Source organism: Oncorhynchus mykiss, chromosome 10 (assembly GCF_057628025.1).
Source record: "Oncorhynchus mykiss isolate SJ-2025 chromosome 10, ASM5762802v1, whole genome shotgun sequence".
NCBI classification, from domain to species: Eukaryota; Metazoa; Chordata; class Actinopteri; order Salmoniformes; family Salmonidae; genus Oncorhynchus; species Oncorhynchus mykiss.
This window is the reverse complement of record NC_143031.1, coordinates 77812124-77826654: the sequence shown is the minus strand read 5'-3', so window position 1 is coordinate 77826654 and position 14531 is coordinate 77812124. Positions and strand designations below refer to the sequence as shown.

Below are 14531 nucleotides of genomic sequence, written 5' to 3'. Positions count from 1 at the left end.
AATATCACTGGTCAGTACACACCATCTCCTCTGTGTTCTGTTCTCTAGTCAATATTATGTAGTATTAAATATCACTGGTCAGTACACACCATCTCCTCTCTGTTCTCTAGTCAATATTATGTAGTATTAAATATCACTGGTCAGTACACACCATCTCCTCTGTGTTCTCTAGTCAATATTATGTAGTATTAAATATCACTGGTCAGTACACACCATCTCCTCTCTGTTCTCTAGTCAATATTATGTAGTATTAAATATCACTGGTCAGTACACACCGTCTCCTCTCTGTTCTCTAGTCAATATTATGTAGTATTAAATATCACTGGTCAGTACACACCATCTCCTCTGTGTTCTGTTCTCTAGTCAATATTATGTAGTATTAAATATCACTGGTCAGTACACACCATCTCCTCTCTGTTCTCTAGTCAATATTATGTAGTATTAAATATCACTGGTCAGTACACACCGTCTCCTCTCTGTTCTCTAGTCAATATTATGTAGTATTAAATATCACTGGTCAGTACACACCATCTCCTCTGTGTTCTGTTCTCTAGTCAATATTATGTAGTATTAAATATCACTGGTCAGTACACACCATCTCCTCTCTGTTCTCTAGTCAATATTATGTAGTATTAAATATCACTGGTCAGTACACACCATCTCCTCTGTGTTCTCTAGTCAATATTATGTAGTATTAAATATCACTGGTCAGTACACACCATCTCCTCTCTGTTCTCTAGTCAATATTATGTAGTATTAAATATCACTGGTCAGTACACACCATCTCCTCTGTGTTCTGTTCTCTAGTCAATATTATGTAGTATTAAATATCACTGGTCAGTACACACCATCTCCTCTCTGTTCTCTAGTCAATATTATGTAGTATTAAATATCACTGGTCAGTACACACCATCTCCTCTCTGTTCTCTAGTCAATATTATGTAGTATTAAATATCACTGGTCAGTACACACCATCTCCTCTGTGTTCTGTTCTCTAGTCAATATTATGTAGTATTAAATATCACTGGTCAGTACACACCATCTCCTCTCTGTTCTGTTCTCTAGTCAATATTATGTAGTATTAAATATCACTGGTCAGTACACACCATCTCCTCTGTGTTCTGTTCTCTAGTCAATATTATGTAGTATTAAATATCACTGGTCAGTACACACCATCTCCTCTCTGTTCTCTAGTCAATATTATGTAGTATTAAATATCACTGGTCAGTACACACCGTCTCCTCTCTGTTCTCTAGTCAATATTATGTAGTATTAAATATCACTGGTCAGTACACACCGTCTCCTCTCTGTTCTCTAGTCAATATTATGTAGTATTAAATATCACTGGTCAGTTCACACCGTCTCCTCTCTGTTCTCTAGTCAATATTATGTAGTATTAAATATCACTGGTCAGTACACACCATCTCCTCTGTGTTCTGTTCTCTAGTCAATATTATGTAGTATTAAATATCACTGGTCAGTACACACCATCTCCTCTCTGTTCTCTAGTCAATATTATGTAGTATTAAATATCACTGGTCAGTACACACCATCTCCTCTGTGTTCTGTTCTCTAGTCAATATTATGTAGTATTAAATATCACTGGTCAGTACACACCATCTCCTCTCTGTTCTCTAGTCAATATTATGTAGTATTAAATATCACTGGTCAGTACACACCATCTCCTCTGTGTTCTCTAGTCAATATTATGTAGTATTAAATATCACTGGTCAGTACACACCATCTCCTCTCTGTTCTCTAGTCAATATTATGTAGTATTAAATATCACTGGTCAGTACACACCGTCTCCTCTCTGTTCTCTAGTCAATATTATGTAGTATTAAATATCACTGGTCAGTACACACCATCTCCTCTCTGTTCTCTAGTCAATATTATGTAGTATTAAATATCACTGGTCAGTACACACCGTCTCCTCTCTGTTCTCTAGTCAATATTATGTAGTATTAAATATCACTGGTCAGTCAGTACACACCATCTCCTCTCTGTTCTCTAGTCAATATTATGTAGTATTAAATATCACTGGTCAGTACACACCATCTCCTCTCTGTTCTCTAGTCAATATTATGTAGTATTAAATATCACTGGTCAGTCAGTACACACCATCTCCTCTCTGTTCTCTAGTCAATATTATGTAGTATTAAATATCACTGGTCAGTACACACCATCTCCTCTGTGTTCTGTTCTCTAGTCAATATTATGTAGTATTAAATATCACTGGTCAGTACACACCATCTCCTCTCTGTTCTCTAGTCAATATTATGTAGTATTAAATATCACTGGTCAGTACACACCATCTCCTCTGTGTTCTGTTCTCTAGTCAATATTATGTAGTATTAAATATCATTGGTCAGTACACACCATCTCCTCTCTGTTCTCTAGTCAATATTATGTAGTATTAAATATCACTGGTCAGTACACACCATCTCCTCTGTGTTCTGTTCTCTAGTCAATATTATGTAGTATTAAATATCACTGGTCAGTACACACCATCTCCTCTCTGTTCTCTAGTCAATATTATGTAGTATTAAATATCACTGGTCAGTACACACCATCTCCTCTCTGTTCTCTAGTCAATATTATGTAGTATTAAATATCACTGGTCAGTACACACCATCTCCTCTGTGTTCTGTTCTCTAGTCAATATTATGTAGTATTAAATATCACTGGTCAGTACACACCATCTCCTCTCTGTTCTGTTCTCTAGTCAATATTATGTAGTATTAAATATCACTGGTCAGTACACACCATCTCCTCTCTGTTCTCTAGTCAATATTATGTAGTATTAAATATCACTGGTCAGTACACACCGTCTCCTCTCTGTTCTCTAGTCAATATTATGTAGTATTAAATATCACTGGTCAGTTCACACCATCTCCTCTGTGTTCTGTTCTCTAGTCAATATTATGTAGTCTATTAAATATTCAATATGTGTTCTCTAGTCAATATTATGTAGCAAAATAATATTGAATATTCTGTTCTTTATTCAATATGATGTAGTCGCTTCAATATGCTGTACTCTAGTCAAAATTCTGTTCCCTTCAACATTGTAGTCTACTTCATATAGTACCGTGGTCACCAACCTTTTCTGAGTCAAGATCACTTTGAATCAAAAATACATGCTGAGATCTACTGCTCTGATTTTTTTATTACAATGACTTCAACTATGTAAGAAACATGAACCAATTAAAAACAGCTCTGTAGCAATGAGGTTTGTGCAGTAAGCTACAGGCACAATACATTGTCACCACATACTGGCTTTGCTTGAATTTACCTGCTTGTTGTTCGGGAAATGTAAATATATATATATATTTCAGAATTTTTTGAGGTAGGCTATATGATCACACCGGTAATAGATCCATTGTTGTATTACTTGTGAGGCACAGCTGAGTGAGCATAGATTTAAATAATTAGCTTTTTATTTTACTGGGCTGATGGTCAGTCTCAGCGGAGGGAGAGAGCAGCAGACTGACCCCGACCAAAAAGGGACACCGTCTTCCAGCTGACGGCCAAACTCAAGTCGCAGTATTTCTGCCTCATGCACAAATTCATGTTGTTAGTCCTATGAACAGAGAAAGTGAAATATTCCTTGATATTAAAAAAGACCCAAGCCGCTAATTATAACAACGCAAGCCTATAGATACACTTTCCTCCTCATTCATTACTGCTGCGCTGCTTGTTGTATCGCTGAGTGGAAATAGGAAGAACACGCATTTTATGGGTTATAGAAGTGTTGAGTGTTGACAGCGCTGAGTAAGACCTTAAACATGAACTCAGTCATAAAAACAGCAGCTCTTTACTGTATTCGTTGACAGTCTCTCTCTAGTCAGGGTTTTAAACGTTTTCAAGTCTCACAGTATCCATTTTGCCGTAGCTTTCTTTCATTGCCTGCTACGTCACTCCAAACATGGTCATTTTTTGCATCTGATTTGCCAGCGGTGGCACAGTGCACTTGACTTCCTCTCCAGGCCCACCGGGACGGCAGAGTTTGTACCTTCAGTCACATACCTGGAGCGCAGGGCAGCTGAATGGGCTGCATCTACCACCAACAGAGACTAATAGAAAAACTAGGAACACAAGGCTTTATCCTGGGGTTATTTACAGAGATGTTTGGCGATGGACTAGAGATGCCTGGGAGATGGACCGGTTGGTGACCACTGATATAGTATGTTGTTGGGTTATTTACAGAAATGTTTGGCGATGGACTAGAGATGCCTGGGAGATGGACTGGTTGGTGACCACTGATATAGTATGTTGTTGGGTTATTTACAGAGATGTTTGGCGATGGACTAGAGATGCCTGGGAGATGGACCGGTTGGTGACCACTGATATAGTATGTTGTTGGGTTATTTACAGAGATGTTTGGCGATGGACTAGAGATGCCTGGGAGATGGACCGGTTGGTGACCACTGATATAGTATGTTGTTGGGTTATTTACAGAGATGTTTAACGATGGACTAGAGATGCCTGGGAGATGGACTGGTTGGTGACCACTGATATAGTATGTTGTTGGGTTATTTACAGAGATGTTTGGCGATGGACTAGATATGCCTGGGAGATGGACCGGTTGGTGACCACTGATATAGTATGTTGTTGGGTTATTTACAGAGATGTTTGGCGATGGACTAGAGATGCCTGGGAGATGGACCGGTTGGTGACCACTGATATAGTATGTTGTTGGGTTATTTACAGAGATGTTTAACGATGGACTAGAGATGCCTGGGAGATGGACCGGTTGGTGACCACTGATATAGTATGTTGTTGGGTTATTTACAGAAATGTTTGGCGATGGACTAGAGATGCCTGGGAGATGGACCGGTTGGTGACCACTGATGTAGTATGTTGTTGGGTTATTTACAGAGATGTTTGGCGATGGACTAGAGATGCCTGGGAGATGGACCGGTTGGTGACCACTGATATAGTATGTTGTTGGGTTATTTACAGAGATGTTTAACGATGGACTAGAGATGCCTGGGAGATGGACCGGTTGGTGACCACTGATATAGTATGTTGTTGGGTTATTTACAGAGATGTTTGGCGATGGACTAGAGATGCCTGGGAGATGGACCGGTTGGTGACCACTGATATAGTATGTTGTTGGGTTTGAGAGAGGTGCTGTATATTTATAAATCCTGTTATTGTTGAACAGGCCTGGGATCCGTCCAAAGTAGAGCACCAAACTGGGTTATAGTCCAGTTACTGAGATGTTGAAACGCTGTTGTGCTGTTCCCCCTCCTGTCCTGTAGGGGCGCTACAGAACCACGCCAGGACCTATAACCTCCCCATCGACGAGCTCAACTTCCGTTTCAACGTGTTGCCGGTCTACCTAGACCAGGGGGCCATGAGCGAGGCGCTGAAGACCCTACCAGCCGGGGGCGAGCTGGACATGGACTCTGAGGTAGCTACAGGGAGGGGAGAGGGACATATTTAGACTGGTTGCCCTGAGGGCAGGAAGGAGTTTACTGCATCCTGCCTCCAAAGCACAGTCTGACTCCAACACACGTTGACCTCTGTGGGATGTTTAGAAGTCATCAGTGAATTAGTCAACTAGTCAGGTTCCTGGAGAGGTTTTAGAACCGTGTCTGGATCATTATTAGGGACCCTGTGTTCTGGACTACCATGTCAGGTTCCTGGAGAGGTTTTAGAACCGTGTCTGGATCATTATTAGGGACCCTGTGTTCTGGACTACCATGTCAGGTTCCTGGAGAGGTTTTAGAACCGTATCTGGACCATTATTAGGACCCTGTGTTCTGGACCATGTCACATGACCTAGATTTGAACCTTTATTTAAAGCCTGGTCCAGAAATGAGAATTAGACCTAAAATGAAAACAACTGTCTGAGGATGGTGCTGGACGATGAAGCTTTAACTAAACACCAGGTCATGTGACATGATTGTCCAAAACCCAGGCCTCTCATCACAATGTACCATAATATGACATTATGGTAACTACAGTACCACTCTGTCTCCATAGCTACCCGCCATCAACGACGGCGTGCTGGTGCACGGGATGTTCATGGACGCCAGTCGCTGGGACGACGTCGACATGGTGATGGAGGATGCGTTGCCGCGGGTGATGAACGCCATGCTTCCCGTGGTGCACTTCGAACCCCAGCAGAACTATGACCCTGATCCGTCTCTCTACCAGGCTCCGCTGTACAAGACCTCAGCTCGGGCTGGGACTTTGTCTACTACAGGTAAGGACACCTCCCTAATATTCAGTTTCACCCCCTTTTGCCCTCAGAACAGCCTCAGTTCGCTAGGACATGGACTCTACAAGGTGTTGAAAGCGTTCCACAGGGATGCTGGCCCATGGTGACTTCAATGCTTCCCACAGTTGTGTCAAGTTGGCTGACACCAGTGAGCCTGACACCTACTACCATACCCCATTCAGGCACTTCAATCTGTTGTCTTCCATTCACCCTCTGAGTATCACACATACACAATCCATGTCTCAATTGTCTCAATGGGCAAGACTAAAGATTTAGGTGCTTTTAAACGGGTTATGGTAGTAGGTGCCAGACCTGTGTGTTCTCTGGTCCTCTGCATCATGTCCAGATAGTGACAGACCTGTGTGTTCTCTGGTCCTCTGCATCATGTCCAGATAGTGACAGACCTGTGTGTTCTCTGGTCCCCTGCATCATGTCCAGATAGTGACAGACCTGTGTGTTCTCTGGTCCTCTGCATCATGTCCAGATAGTGACAGACCTGTGTGTTCTCTGGTCCTCTGCATCATGTCCAGATAGTGACAGACCTGTGTGTTCTCTGGTCCTCTGCATCATGTCCAGATAGTGACAGACCTGTGTGTTCTCTGGTCCTCTGCATCATGTCCAGATAGTGACAGACCTGTGTGTTCTCTGGTCCTCTGCATCATGTCCAGATAGTGCCAGACCTGTGTGTTCTCTGGTCCTCTGCATCATGTCCAGATAGTGACAGACCTGTGTGTTCTCTGGTCCTCTGCATCATGTCCAGATAGTGACAGACCTGTGTGTTCTCTGGTCCTCTGCATCATGTCCAGATAGTGACAGACCTGTGTGTTCTCTGGTCCTCTGCATCATGTCCAGATAGTGACAGACCTGTGTGTTCTCTGGTCCTCTGCATCATGTCCAGATAGTGACAGACCTGTGTGTTCTCTGGTCCTCTGCATCATGTCCAGATAGTGACAGACCTGTGTGTTCTCTGGTCCTCTGCATCATGTCCAGATAGTGACAGACCTGTGTGTTCTCTGGTTCTCTGCATCATGTCCAGATAGTGACAGACCTGTGTACATCTCTCTCTCCCTCAGGCCACTCTACTAACTTTGTGGTGACGGTGATGCTGCCGTCCAGCCTGCCTAGTGACTACTGGATCACCAAGGCCTCAGCCCTGCTCTGTCAGCTCAACGAGTAGTGACCCACCCACAGACGCCACACACACACACCGCTGTACTTCTGCACCTTCAATACCAGCAGCAGTGATGAAGCCCATTGTCTATGGACTCTTGTTTTCTGGAAACCAGTGAGTGTTTCTCACGTCCGTATTGAAGGGATCAGTTGAAGGGATTATTTGCACGGGGGCCCAAAATTGCATTTTTCTTTTATTTTCCGAGTTGCTTTGATTAAATACCATGTAGCAGTGCTGTTGTGGTTTGTGCATTTTGCTGTGTGCCTGGGAGAAGAGCATGTCGCTACACCCTCAATAACAGCTGATAAACGATGTGGATGTCAACCAATCAGGTTTGATTTGACGGGTACAATTGTGTGTGGTGTGTTCAGTTCAGTCAATTTCTCTTCTCTTTCAGTGAACTGTAGCAACATATTAACACCCCTGTGTCTGAAATGACAGCTCCCGACATGCCTTTATCCCCCCCCACACACACACAGTCGACAGGAAGTGTAGACTGCAGTGCTTTCATAGTCACTCGTGTAGCCTGCCAATGTGAAAGGAGAGGAAGATCGTCAATATTCACCAGGAGCATCACGTAAAAATGCATCTGATGCGTGGTCAGGCAAACTCTAATTCACATGTAAGAGATGGTACTTCAGTGTCCTGTGTCTCCCCCATTATAAATTAACCATGAGCCCCCTGTCCTTCTCAGCTGAAGGGACACCTGCGATAGTGAACCACCTCAAACAAATAGCTGTCCTCCTGCATTTAAAAACCACTGTTGACTTAATCTATTTCCATTTGTCTCTGAGGAAAAACACCATATATTTATCCTCTGTTACTGAAAAGTTATTTCAACACAGTAACTCACCCAGTGTGATGTCAACATTAGAATGCACACACAGGGATCTATACGGAACAAAAATCTAAACGCAACATGTAAACCGCCTGACTTCAACCCAGTTGAGATGGTTTGGGATGAGTTGAAAAGCAGCCAACAAGTGCTCAGTATGTGGGAACTCCCAAGACTGTTGGAAAAGCATTCCAGGTGAAGCTGGTTGAGAGAATGCCAAGAGTGTGCAAAACTGTCATCAAGGCAAAAGGTGGCTACTTTGAAGAATCTCATATCAAATATATTTTGATTTGTTAAACACTTTTTTGGTTACTACATGATTCTATGTGTTATTCCATAGTTTTAATATCTTCACTATTATTCTACAATGTAGAAAAACCCTTGAATGAGTAAGTATGTCCAAACTTTTGCCTGGTACTATATATGTTCATCACACCCTCAGGGAGCGAGGTGGAGGAGGAGAGCAAAAAGAGAGATGGAGGGATAGAAATGGTGCAGAGGAGTCTCTCTGGTCTTCACTGTTTCCTGTCTCCGCCTGCCGTTTATCTAGATCAATGATCTGTGTGGACGCTATGACAGGCCGTTGCTGTCGAGGTGTCTGATACACGTCTGATTGTTATGTCCCCTGTATCGATGCTACGATGGTAACGGAGAAGAGGAAGATGACTGGACTCGTCGTGTTGTATTAAGAGGCAGGCCGTCTACTCAACAGATATGGTGGTAGGGAGTCAAGTGACGACATCATTAATAAATTCATAGATGCGATGTACAGTTGAAGTCGGAATACATACACTTAGGTTGGAGTCATTTGTGGAGTGGTTTTTCAACCACTCCACACATTTCTTGTTGACAAACTATAGTTTTGGTAAGTCGGTTAGGACATCTGCTTTGTGCATGACATAAGTAATTTTTCCAACAATTGTTTACAGATTATTTAATTTATAATTCACTGTATCACAATTCCAGTGGGTCAGAAGTTCACATACACTAAGTCGACTGTGCCTTTAAACAGCTTGGAAAATTCCAGAAAATGATGTCATGGCTTTAGAAGGTTCTGATAGGCTAATTGACATCATTTGAGTCAATTGGAGGTGTACCTTTGGATGTATTTCAAAGCCTACCTTCAAACTCAGTGCCTCTTTGCTTGACATCATGGGAAAATCAGAAGAAATTAGCCAAGACCTCAGAAACAAAATTGTAGACCTTTACAAGTCTGGTTCATCCTTGGGAGCAATTTCCAAATGCCTGAAGGTACCACGTTCATCTGTACCAAGTATAAACACCACGGGACCACGCAACCGTCATACCGCTCAGGAAGGAGATGCATTCTGTCTCCTAGAGATGAACGTAATTTGGTGCGAAAAGTGAAAATCAATCCCAGAACAACAGCAAAGGACCTTGTGAAGATGCTGGAGGAAACAGGTATAAAAGTATCTATATCCACAGTAAAACGAGTCCTATATCAACATAACCTGAAAAGCCGCTCTGCAAGGAAGAAGCCACTGCTCCAAAACCGCCATAAAAAGCCAGACTACTGTTTGCAACTGCACATGGGGACAAAGATCGTACTTTTTGGAGAAATATATTCTGGTCTGATGAAACAAAAATAGAACTGTTTGGCCATAATGACCATCGTTTTGTTCTTTCTTTTTTTGCAAGCCGAAGAACACCATCCCAACCGTGAAACACGGGGCTGGCAGCGTCATGTTGTGGGGGTGCTTTGCTGCAGGAGCGACTGGTGCACTTCACAAAATAGGTGGCATCATGTGGAGAAAAATTATGTGTATATATTGAAGCAACATCTCAAGACATCATAAGTTAAAGCTTGGTCACAAATGGGTCTTCCAAATGGACAATGACCCCAAGCCAACTTCCAAAGTTGTGGCAAAATGGCTTAAGGATAACAAAGTCAAGGTACTGGAGTGGCCATCACAAAGCCCTGACCTCAATCCTATAGACAATGTGTGGGTAGAACTGAAAAATAGTGTGCGAGCAAGGAGGCCTACAAACCTGACTCAGTTACACCAGCTTTGTCAGGAGGAATGGGCCAAAATTCACCCAACTTATTGTGGGAAGCTTGTGGAAGGCTACCCGAAATGTTTGACCCAAGTTAAACAATTTAAAGGCAATGCTACCAAATACTACTTGAGTGTATGTAAACTTCTGACCCACTGGGAATGTGATGAAAGAAATAAAAGCTGAAATAAATCATTCTCTCTACTATTATTCTGACATTTCAGGGAATTTTACTAGGATTATATGTCAGGAAAAACTGAGTTTAAATATATTTGGCTAAGGTGTATGTAAACTTCCGACTTCAACTGTAAACTTCCGACTTCAACTGTAAACTTCCGACTTCAACTGTAAACTTCCGACTTCAACTCCATGATAAATAGTGTTACTGGCAGACTGTGCTGCCAGCCTGGAGCGAAACACAACGGATACTCCAATGTGTTCAAAACCTTTTGTGCGTTTCGAGTCCCTGTCATTTGTAAAAAAACAAATATTTTTTTAAAGCTGTTTTAGAAATGCACTGACATTGAATTGAGACGGTCCAGTCGGTTGTTTAAAGGGATCAGACAGTGCATCTAAAACCTGAGGTGTGAATGGGGAAAAGGCTTTCTGTGTGTGTCCATGAATCCATTACCATAGACATCTGGACACAGTTGATTTGATTTGTGGACACAGAAAACCACACACGTGTGCACAAACACTGGGAGAAACACACACCACAATCTCTCTCACAGGCAAGCACACATCGCAAGCACACAGCACAGCAGGATCTGTTGCGATTTTCAAAGCCTCTGTCACAGATCTTAGCTTAGTATTCCTGCAGCAACAGAGTCCCAGAAGACGGAATCTGTAAAGAGGAGAAACAGAACAGACCTGCTGGAATAAGAGGATTTCCAGGTGTGCGGACGGACGGATGGACGGACACACACACACACACACACACAATAAAGCAATGTGTCTGAAGAGTAAACAGAGCGAAACCACCTGTGATGCCTTGAAGGTGTATTGAGAGATTGTCCCTCAGACTGCTAAGTGATTCAGCTCCCCAGACAGTGTTTGTCAAGGAGGATCTAAAGCCATGCAGATGAAATACACCCTCCATACACCCTCCATACACCCTCACTACACCCTCACATACACCCTCACTACACCCTCCATACACCCTCACTACACCCTCACATACACCCTCACTACACCCTCCATACACCCTCACTACACCCTCCATACACCCTCACTACACCCTCCATATACCCTCACATACACCCTCACTAGACCCTCCATACACCCTCACTACACCCTCCATACACCCTCACTACACCCTCCATACACCCTCACTACACCCTCCATGCACCCTCACTACCTTCACGAATCAAAGACCATTTGCACCAGGGCCATGAGTTGATGACGTCCCCTGACAGCAGACAGACAGAGACGTATCGAGGGCCATAACGTAGAGTTGGACGTTTTTCCCAGGTTAGGTTCAGGGAAAACTCTGGGCCCTAGTTCCCGGTAGTGAATTGGTATTATATCCCCGTAAACTGACACCGCAACAGAGACAGATTCTGGATGAACTGTGTTAGAACTATAGGGACGAGGGTTTTTACCTGAATTTACCTGGCCCTGAATGATTTAACCCTTATGGAGTAAACTTAGTTCTCTCTTTATTGTTGTATAATAATATACACTGGTAATGCATGTACATGTTTCTAAGGAGACATTACACACACAGAGGCACAGACACACCCATAAACAAGATATTACCACACTCGTGACAATTGTGACAAATGGCTGACACCCAACTACGGGGCATCAGAGTGACTTAAGATTATATATTTTTTTAAATGTGATTAATCATATTGTCAAATTTAGGTACGAAACTCAAAACTTGTCCCATTTTAGTCAGATATCATTTTCAAAAACATTTGTGATATTCTTTAGCCATTTTGTGCAAAAACACTCACCACACATCAGTTAACACAGTGGAGAAGACAAAGCATGGTATGTCCAATACTAGGCATGACAGTGATTACACGCACAGGGAGGGAATGTGGAACATGATAGACTATTGGCCAGATAAAGATATGTGACATCCACATCCGGTCAGTAGGGTTGTGAAATCCAACAGTTCAGGAAGCTTGTTCCAACAGGACAGGAAGCTTGTTCCAACAGGACAGGGATACAACAACCTTCCTTTAGGTGACACAGGTAAGTCTTGTGTGTCTGTTACATAATGTGACATGTGGATGAATAAAGTTGAATTTGAATGACCTCTGACGACAGCTCAGTGGTCTTCCCATTAGGGCTTTCCTCGTCTTTGATTGGCTCAGAGCCCATATCCAAAGTGTCTCAGAGTACAAGTGCTGATCTAGGCTCAGTTTGGCTTTTTAGTTCATAATGAATAAGGTTGCAAGGACAGATCCTAGATCAGCACTCCTACTCTGAGGCATTTTGTGGATACGGGCCCCTGATCTTAAAAGATCACATCCTGTTTCTCTACAGGGTATGGTGAGACCAAACAGAGCAGTGGTCAGGATGGTGGATCAGGTGATGTCTCTGACCCCACAAACCTTTGGACCTCCAGCCCCAGTCTATGAGGGTTTTTTCTCTCTCTCACTCGCTCTTCTCCTCTTCCTCCTCCTCCAATGTCTTGTTTTAATGACCTCTTTTCTCATGTCCGAATCAGCGGGCCCAGTCTGAATTCTGTCAGCATCATGAACGACAATTGAACAATAGACCGTTGTAATTCAATGATTGATGTCATCTGTTTAACGATAAGAGGATCACAGTAGTGAGAGTTAGTTTACTGTAGTTGTGTTGACACGGCGACGAGGTGACACACAGATTGTGGTATACATCAGCGGGTTTTCTGTCAATAATACCCCCAGTCATCCGGGTTTCATGTCCATTTGCTTAACGATAGATGAGGAAAGACTGTTTCATTTCACACAGTATGAGAGAACACAACACTAAAACAATCTGGACTACGAAAGGTCTGTATCCGCCGTGGGAAAACACACAGGGCTTCTTAGGAAAATATATTTTAAAATACCTTTTTTAAGTGTCACTTTATCCCTTAAGCTTGTTTTTTTTTGTGTGTGTGTTGAGTTTTACTTGAAAAAAACATCCATGAAGATTTAGATATACCCTGGTATTGATGACAACGAGCTACAAATCTAACGGGTAAACACACTGCTTCAAAAATATAACGCTCACCTGCTGAAGGAAAGTGGCTCAGGTAGCGAAGAGTATCATATTCTACACAGATAACATAGAGCTGTGCCACTAGAGAGAGAGAGGTTGTAGAGGAGAACCAGAGAGTTAATGGGTCCATCGATTCTCCTATCTGATCTGCAGTTCTAGCTAGATACAGTTTAATAAGGTTTCTGGGGAGGAGAAGCGGAGCTGTAATGGAATCACAGTGAAATGTAACCTGAACAACTGTTACTTCTTATACGGTGCATTCGATAAGTATTCAGACCCCTGGACTTTTTCCACATTTTGCTACGTTACAGCCTTATTCTGAAATAAATGAAGTAAAACATTTTCCTCATCAATCAACACACAACACCCCATAATAACAAAACAAAAACAGTTTTTTAGATTTCTTTGCAAATGTATTAAAAAAAAGAAATGCCTTATTTACATAAGTATTCAGACCCTTCTCAATGAGACTTGAAATTGACACAGGAGTGGCCTAGCCAGAGCCAGACTAGAACCCGATCAAACATCTCTGGAGAGATCTGACAATAGCTGTGCAGTGACGCTCCCCATCCAATCTGACAGAGCTAGAGAGGATCTGCAGAGAAGAATGGGAGAAACTCCCCAAATACAGGTGTGCCAAGCTTCAACAAAGTACTGAGTAAAGGGTCTGAACACTTATGTAAATGTGATATCCATTTTATTTTATTTAAAAAAACTGTTTTTGCTTTGTCATTATGCGGTATTGTGTGTAGATTGATGAGGGAAAAAACATTGGGACAGGAGGGATGGGGACAGAGGGACAGGAGGGGTGGGGGACAGAGGGACAGGAGGGATGGGGGACAGAGGGACAGGAGGGGTGGGGGACAGAGGGACAGGAGGGGTGGGGGACAGAGGGACAGGAGGGGTGGGGGACAGAGGGACAGGAGGGGTGGGGGACAGAGGGAGAGGAGGGGTGGGGGACAGAGGGAGAGGAGGGGTGGGGGACAGAGGGACAGGAGGGGTGGGGGACAGAGGGAGAGGAGGGGTGGTGGACAGAGGGACAGAAGGGGTGGGGGACAGAGGGTCAGGAGGGGTGGGGGACA

At 43.0% G+C, this 14531-nt stretch overlaps 1 protein-coding gene across 1 annotated transcript in view; it reads left to right on the top strand.

The window, feature by feature from the left end:
• The window catches only part of LOC110533220 (dynein, axonemal, heavy chain 6), a 191597-nt gene extending 183962 nt beyond the window's left edge, over positions 1–7635 (top strand). The window contains exons 80-82 of the mRNA XM_090188666.1: positions 5265–5416; positions 5992–6214; positions 7303–7635. Of these exons, the coding sequence (XP_090044792.1) occupies positions 5265–5416; positions 5992–6214; positions 7303–7406 (479 nt within the window). The 3' untranslated portion in view covers positions 7407–7635. The remainder of the gene's footprint in view (positions 1–5264; positions 5417–5991; positions 6215–7302) is intronic.
• Positions 7636–14531: the final 6896 nt, after the last annotated feature.